Source organism: Oncorhynchus tshawytscha, linkage group LG02, assembly GCF_018296145.1.
Source record: "Oncorhynchus tshawytscha isolate Ot180627B linkage group LG02, Otsh_v2.0, whole genome shotgun sequence".
NCBI lineage: Eukaryota > Metazoa > Chordata > Actinopteri > Salmoniformes > Salmonidae > Oncorhynchus > Oncorhynchus tshawytscha.
Window position 1 is genome coordinate 17,257,511 of NC_056430.1, and position 8,328 is coordinate 17,265,838.

General features: G+C 42.8%; 1 protein-coding gene across 5 annotated transcripts in view; it reads right to left on the reverse strand.

The window, feature by feature from the left end:
* The window catches only part of LOC112220724 (forkhead box protein J3), a 167,447-nt gene that overhangs the window by 20,058 nt on the left and 139,061 nt on the right, over nt 1–8,328 (reverse strand). For all 5 annotated transcript variants that reach the window (XM_042331381.1, XM_042331388.1, XM_042331385.1 and 2 more), the window contains exons 4-5: nt 3,524–3,607; nt 2,139–2,240 (exon numbers count right to left, since the gene is read on the reverse strand). In XM_042331381.1, coding sequence (XP_042187315.1) covers nt 2,139–2,240; nt 3,524–3,607 — 186 coding nt within the window. The remainder of the gene's footprint in view (nt 1–2,138; nt 2,241–3,523; nt 3,608–8,328) is intronic.

Consider the following 8,328-nt stretch of genomic DNA (forward strand, 5'->3'; position numbering starts at 1 on the left):
GGGCCGCCCCCAGGTGGTGAGGGTAGGCAACAACATCTCCTCCCCGCTGATCCTCAACACTGGGGCCCCACAAGGGTGCGTTCTGAGCCCTCTCCTGTACTCCCTGTTCACCCACGACTGCGTGGCCACGCACGCCTCCAACTCAATCATCAAGTTTGCGGACGACACAACAGTGGTAGGCTTGATTACTAACAACGACGAGACGGCCTACAGGGAGGAGGTGAGGGCCCTCGGAGTGTGGTGTCAGGAAAATAACCTCACACTCAACAAAACTAAGGAGATGATTGTGGACTTCAGGAAACAGCAGAGGGAACACCCCCATCCACATCGATGGAACAGTAGTGGAGAGGGTAGCAAGTTTTAAGTTCCTCGGCATACACATCACAGACAAACTGAATTGGTCCACTCACACAGACAGCATCGTGAGGAAGGCGCAGCAGCGCCTCTTCAACCTCAGGAGGCTGAAGAAATTTGGCTTGTCACCAAAAGCACTCACAAACTTCTACAGATGCACAATCGAGAGCATCCTGGCGGGCTGTATCACCGCCTGGTATGGCAACTGCACCACCCTCAACCGTAAGGCTCTCCAGAGGGTAGTGAGGTCTGCACAACGCATCACCGGGGGCAAACTACCTGCCCTCCAGGACACCTACACCACCCGATGCTACAGGAAGGCCATAAAGATCATCAAGGACATCAACCACCCGAGCCACTGCCTGTTCACCCCGCTGTCATCCAGAAGGCGAGGTCAGTACAGGTGCATCAAAAATGGGACCGAGAGACTGAAAAACAGCTTCTATCTCAAGGCCATCAGACTGGTAAACAGCCACCACTAACATTGAGTGGCTACTGCCAACACACTGTCAATGACACTGACTCTACTCCAGCCACTTTAATAATGGGAATTGATGGGAAATGTAAATATATCACTAGCCACTTTAAACAATGCTACCTTATATAATGTTACTTACCCTACATTATTCATCTCATATGCATACGTAGATACATAGGACTGCATCCTTATGTAATACATGTATCACTAGCCACTTTAACTATGCCACTTGGTTTACATACTCATCTCATATGTATATACTGTACTCGATATCATCTACTGTATCTTGCCTATGCTGCTCTGTACCATCACTCATTCATATATCCTTATGTACATATTCTTTATCCCCTTACACTGTGTATAAGACAGTAGTTTTTTTGGAATTGTTAGTTAGATTACTTGTTCGTTATTACTGCATTGTCGGAACTTGAAGCACAAGCATTTCGCTACACTCGCATTAACATCTGCTAACCATGTGTATGTGACAAATAAAATTTGATTTGATTTTTGAGACTATCAAATGGATTACTTTGTTTAGTACAACACCCCTCGTCACCACAAACGACTTCAATGAGGACTTTAGTGTGAGTCGTCAGGCTAGGCAACCCAACCACATCTCATGGACAGACCAGACCACTGGGCATCTTCCATGAACTTTCAGGTGTGTGTACAGTAGTGTTGTCATTTTTGTATTATTATTATAAAAAAATGTTAACCTTTATTTAACTAGGCAAGTCAGTTAAGAACAAATTCTTATTTTCAATGACGGCCTAGGAACAGTGGGTTAACTGCCTGTTCAGGGGCAGAACGACAGATTTGTACCTTGTCAGCTCGGGGGTTTGAACTTGCAACCTTCCAGTTACTAGTCCAACGCTCCAACCACTAGGCTACCCTGCTGCCCCATGACACCAGATTTTTGATTTCAATACCAATACCAGGGTTATCATCACGATACTCAATACAATACTAAACTCAAATACCATACTCAACATCAATATCGTATTGAACAGAATGAGTTGTTGTTGTGAGGCTGTGTGTGTGTGTGTGTGCGTATCCATCGATACAGTGTTTCTTGTGCTGCAGTGCAGCTGTGTGTTACAGCGTGAGATGTTCCGTAGTGTGTGTGTGTGTGTGTGTGTGTGTGTGTGTGTGTGTGTGTGTGTGTGTGTGTGTGTGTGTGTGTGTGTGTATATCCCGGTTGAGTGCTGCTCTCAGTGAGGAACAAGCTGTGGGTGGGTGGGCAGGCAGAGGGAGGAAGGAGGGGTCAGGGTGGTGCAGTGTGTGCAGGTGCATGCTGGGTAGTTACCTTGTTAGTCACAGTGTTGATTGCCAGAGTTGGAGAGGCACTTCCAGAGATCATACAGTCCATTCCCAAAGACTCCGACTCCAGGGTGTACGGTGTGGAAGCCTGGGGGAGGGAGGGAGGCAAAAGTATTACTTTTATCTAATTATCAAATATAGGACCACTAAAATACTCACTCTTAACTAATTCTAAGAATAATACATAACCTCAAGCCATAAGTACGAAGGCATAGGTTTTAACACTCATATGTTGCAGTGTTTGTTGGGAAGCTAGTTTTCCTTCTAGGCAAGAGGGAGGAATGCAGGTCTCTAGTATGTAAAGTACACCAGGACCATTTATAAATAACAAAAGAAGCAACACCTTTATTTAGGTCACATTTGAAATATTTCCTGAGGAGATGAAGAGAAGAGCCCCCATTGCTCTCTGCGAGTCGCGGGCGCTCCGCTGGGGGAGATAACTCCACCACGCCTGTCTGCCAAAACTGCTTACTGTAAGAGGATTGGCTGGCAACAGTACCAATTTTAATTCATGATAAACATAAATGAGATTTCACAAAGTCACAATTTTCTAAATGTCTGAGACTTAATGGGATGCCTTTTAGGCCAACAGTCTCATCTGTAGTACGGGAGGATGGTGAGCATGTGTCATACTAACAACATACATGCACAAACCTGAGGGTGGGAGAATAGTGCGTGAATTCTGTGCATTTGTTTTGCTTTAGAATTACACACCATTGACAATATTTAAATTTACACACAAACACACAGGTGTAGGTACTGTATAGAATAGGATGTGCACCTCTCCCTCCCGCTCCCCATCTTAGAACCACAGACATACACGTGGCTGGTTAACTGAGTGAGTGGGTTTTTGTGTCTTGTAGCGGGACAGACTGCCGCCTGCAGCAGCCAGGAAGAGATGGATGGATGCCTCAGAGCCAGGTCAATCTGGGCAGTTTACTAAACCAGTGAGGCTGTGCGTTACACTGGACATGACTCATACATAATTAAAGACAAAAGCTCCCGCTCAGAATGAACAGCCAGTGCACATTAATTGATGTTTGTAAAAAAATAAAAAAGACTGCAGAATGCAATGTATGTAAGTAACAGCAGCCTGGGGCACAGCTTATTAATGAGGAGCCTGCTACAAGACAGACTCATCCAGAGACAGTTACATAAAGGGAGGAGAAACTCCTACTGCGTGCGTGTGAGTGAGACAGTATACAGGAGACAGAGGCAGAGGTCTATCGGCAAGAGATTGAACATATGGTTACCCAATTCTCCACATGAGCGCACTCATCATTACTGGCGATGGCATTGTTTAAGAGAGGGTATCAACATGTGTAAAACACAAAGCTTCAGGGGAGGATGTGTCGTGTCTGGAGGACTCACCCGCTCTCCGGACCGCGGCCTCTTCTTTGGCCGTGTGGGCAGGGCGTCCTCCTTTGGGTTGGTGTCGATGGCCCAGTAGGAGCCCTGTGGAGAGAGGGACCACAGTAAAGAACACACAATGCCCTGCCTGGCCTGATACCCACAGGAACGTTAGCGTTGGACATGTGGGATTCATATCTCCAGACAAAGGGTAAAGGAATCGGAGGCTTTTCTTTGGGACTGACACAATAGGGCTTTAACAAATGCTATTAAAACACAATCCAAGAGTAAACAGTGGTGTGTGATAAGTGTGTGTGTGTGGCTTTGTTTTATATTGGTGGGAGCTGTGTTGTGTGGCGAGGCTTCTCCTCGTCTGTGATGCTCTATGGTTAAGACAGTGGCTGGTGAAATGCTAAGCTACTCCTGAAGCAGTGCTTCCTCAGTCTCAGGTAGTGTAGGTAGGCAACTGTAGCTGGGCTGGGAGCTGGAGCAACGTGTTGGCTTTCTGCCCAGGTCTGAGCCCGGCTAATCAAGGAGAGAATAGAGCTGCTGGCTCTAGGGCTGCAGCTGCATTATTTAGCTCTGTATTCAGCCCCATTTCATTTATTTTTCAATGGTGTTCCTCCCTGAAGCCACATGCAACACATGATGTGAAATATTTCATATTAATCCTGATAAGATCTCAATTGCCAAGGGAAAGTGAGATCAGGACTTTTAAAATTCTTCCTAAGCAGAGAGAAATCATTTCAATATATTTTTTAAAATTGTCAGTCTGGATAACAGAAGAGGAGAGGTACGGTTTCAACAACCTGTGTCTAATGTAATCCATACAATAAGGTGCACCATACTCCAGTCACAGTACTACTGCCATCTAAAGCACCATTCTGGGTTTTATTCCTGGCTTTTATTTTGAAACACCGCAACAACAATACAATGTTGAGCAAATATGTTTTATATTTTCAAAGCTTGGGGTCGATTAGCATTTCCCTCAGAGGGAGAATAATTCACAGTGCAACCAACCAGAGATAGACATCCCATAATAATATATGTCTGAAGTAAATCCCATTATACTCTCAGCTCTGTAGCCCAATTCCATTGTTGGTATATTTGGTGTTGTCGTCTTCAGTGTAAAAGGCTGAGAGTAACAGACAGAGAAACGTCTGAGGACATCTGAAGGTGAGCTGCCTGAACTCTGTGTTATGATCATAGCAACTGTTTTAGGGGTTCAATTAGAGCTCCTGGTAGACTAAAAATCACTGTCCCGGTAGAGAGCCGGGCTGGGTGGCGTTTCTTTTAATTAAGCAAAAAAATCTAAGCACAAACCCTTGGGAAGGGAGTTTCTGCATTTCTCCACACGCCCCCATGAGACTCGATGGGGGGGGGTGGAAAAAACTATTTCAAGAGTTCTTAAATTATTCACAAATACACTGCATCATAGCGAAGCCTGGCAAGTCAAGTGTGTGTGTGTCCATATTGTAAGCTACAACTGCTATGAAACTAAGCTCCAACTATTCCATCTCTAAACAAAGGCCATGATGACCGTGTGATGATTTCACCAGAAGCACTGTTTAACAGTTATACCTTCAATCAAAAAGGAAGCTGACTTTCCCTCCCTACAGTACGCATGTCAACATCACGTTCTCTGGTTTCCCCATCTCAGTCTAGATTAGGTACAGGACATGGAATATGCAGTACACTTAGCATTCCCTACCAGTTAAAGGCCAGTGCAGTCAAAAATGTGATTTCCCTGTGTACCAGTCATAAGTAGCACCAGTCAAAAGTTTGGACATGTACTCATTCAACGGTTTTTCTTTATTTGTACTATTTTCTAAATTGTAGAATAATAGAAGACATCAAAACTATTAAATAACACATGGAATCATGCGGTAACCAAAAAAGGTGTTAAAAAAAATAACATCTTCATTAAAAATCCTACAATGTGATTTTCTGGATTTTTTTCCTTCTCATTTTGTCTGTCATAGTTGAAGTGTACCTATGCTGAAAATTACAGGACTCTCATCTTTTTAAGTTGGAGAACTTGCACCAATTGGCTGACTAAATACTTTTTGTGAGAGTGAGAGAGATAGAGATAGATAGATAGATAGCTATACATACATACATGTACATACATATACACCTTGAGGTTGGAATAATACTTTGAGACTGAAAATAAATGATGCCCTGTGTAAGAGCTATTTGAAAAGACTGCCTGCAACATCAGCCTGTTTCGGTGAGATGGCGTTTTGGTTTTCTATGGTGACACTAACATGCAGTAAATTAGTTAATAGACCAATAAAGAGTTCCAATCCTCTCCGCCAATAACAGCCAATTTTCAGTTCTCCCTTCACCACTCCCAGACAGTCCAAGCTAAATTCTTGTTGATAAATTGCTTTTCTCAGAAGCCATTTATTTATTTTTTTGACCATTTTCATCTGACAGAATCCCAGTTAGGTACTGAAATTGTTAGTTATGAATTTGACCCCCCTACCGCTAATTGGGCAACTTTTGATAACGCTTTCTTGTCTCAGTGAGGGAAATGCTGTAAATTACGAGGACTCAATGTATTTTGAAAAATGAGAAGTTGAGGATCATAATAAATACTGCTTTGATGTAATACAAGCAAGCCACACACCAGTGAGTCCAAATGTGCATGTCACATTTCCATATAAAATAGTGTCAACGTTTATGATCACTTTGTTTGATGTAGTTACAAGATGATATGAGGTCATATCCTGGGTTGTCCTGAACAGAATTAGCCTGTTTGTTGTATTGTTAAGAAAATTTGCCACCTTACATCTGAACGCACTCATGACTTCATTCTATGCGCACCAAAATTACTAATCTGTCTCTCTGAATTGCCTACTGAAAGCCTAAACAATAAGATCGTATTTTAGAATTTAACTAGTCATGTTGGCAATAGAACAAGCAGTAAAATTATGCCCACATGACCCAGATTGCGATTTATAATGGACTGTTTATGGATTGGGTAAACAACAAGTTATTGTGTGAAGTCGGGGATACAGGGCTGTGAACCAAGAAAAATGTGCTTGTGTAGTTCCTCCACGGCACTGCTAGGAGAGCTTTAAAAAAGCACCTTCTAGTTGACAACTGAGTCATGAAAGTGCATTGAAATGATTTAGGAACTCAGCACACTTGGTGAGGTGTGTGACAACTTGGAAACCTCTTACTCAAACCCTTGTCATTTTTATGTCTTATGTTGTACCTACCCCAAATTCCCCAAGAATATTCTTGTTACTGAATGTATCCATTTTCGTTATCAACAAATGTGGTGAAAAGTACAGTAAATGGAAAAAAAAATCAACAGTGTAATAGAGGTCGATCGATTAATCGGAATGGCCGATTAATTAGGGCTGATTTCAAGTTTTCATAATCGGTATTTTTGGACAGCGATCATGGCCGATTACATTGCACTCTCCATGAGGAGACTGCGTGGCAGGCTGACCACATGTTATGCGAGTGCAGCAAGGAGCCAAGTTAAGGTGCTAGCTAGCATTAAACGTATCTTATAAAAAACAATCAATCTTAACATAATTACTAGTTAACTACACATGGTTGATGATATTACTAGTTCATCTAGCTTGCCCTGCGTTGCATATAATCGATGCGCTGCTTGTTAATTTATCATTGAATCATAGCCTACTTCGCCAAACAGGTGATTTAACAAGCACCGTCGTGGCACCAATGTGTACGTAACCATAAACATCAATGCCTTAAAATCAATACACAAGTATATATTTTTAAACCTGCATATTTAGTTAATATTGCCGGCTAACATGAATTTCCTTTAACTTGGAAAAATGGTGTCACTTCTCTTGCAACAGAGTCAGGGTATATGCAGCAGTTTGGGCCGCCTAGCTCATTCATTGCAAACTGTGTGAAGACTATTTCTTCCTAACAAAGACAGCCAACTTCGCCAAACGGGGATGATTTAACAAAAGCGCATTTGCGAAAAAAGCACAATTGTTGCACGACTGTACCTAACCATGAACATCAATGCCTTAAAATCAATACACAGAAGTATATATTTTTAAACCTGCATATTTAGCTAAAAGAATTCCAGGTTACCAGGCAATATTAACCAGGTGAAATTGTGTCACTTCTCTTGCGTTCATTGCACGCAGAGTCAGGGTATATGCAACAGTTTGGGCCGCCTAATTTGCCAGAATTTTACATAATTATGACATAACAGTGAAGGTTGTGCAATGTAACAGGAATATTTAGACTGATGGATGCCACCCGTTAGATAAAATAGGGAACGGTTCCGTATTTCACCTAAAGAATAAAGTTTTGTTTTCAAAATGATAGGTCATTGATATGGTAAAATCCAGAAACTAAGGCTCGTATTTCAGTGTGTTATTATATTATAATTAAGTCTAAGATTTGATAGAGCAGTCTGACTGAGCGGTGGTAGGCAGCAGCTGGCTAGTAAACATTCATTGAAACACTTTACTGCGTTTGCCAGCAGCTCTTCGCAATGCTTACTGTTAATGACTTCAAGCCCATCAACTCCAGAGATTAGAATATTGAAAACAATTTTTTTTAACCCCTTTTTTTCTCCCCAATTTCGTGGTATCCAATTAGTCACAGTCTTGTCTCATCGCTGCAACTCCCGTAAGGACTCGGGAGAGGCGAAGGTCGAGAGCCATGCGTCCCCCGAAACACAACCCAATCTAGCCGCACTGCTTCTTGACACAACGGACATCCAACCCGGAAGCCAGCCGCACCAACGTGTTGGAGGAAACACCGTACACCTGGCGACCTGGTCAGCGTGCACTGCGCCCGGCCGGCCACAGGAGTCACTAGTG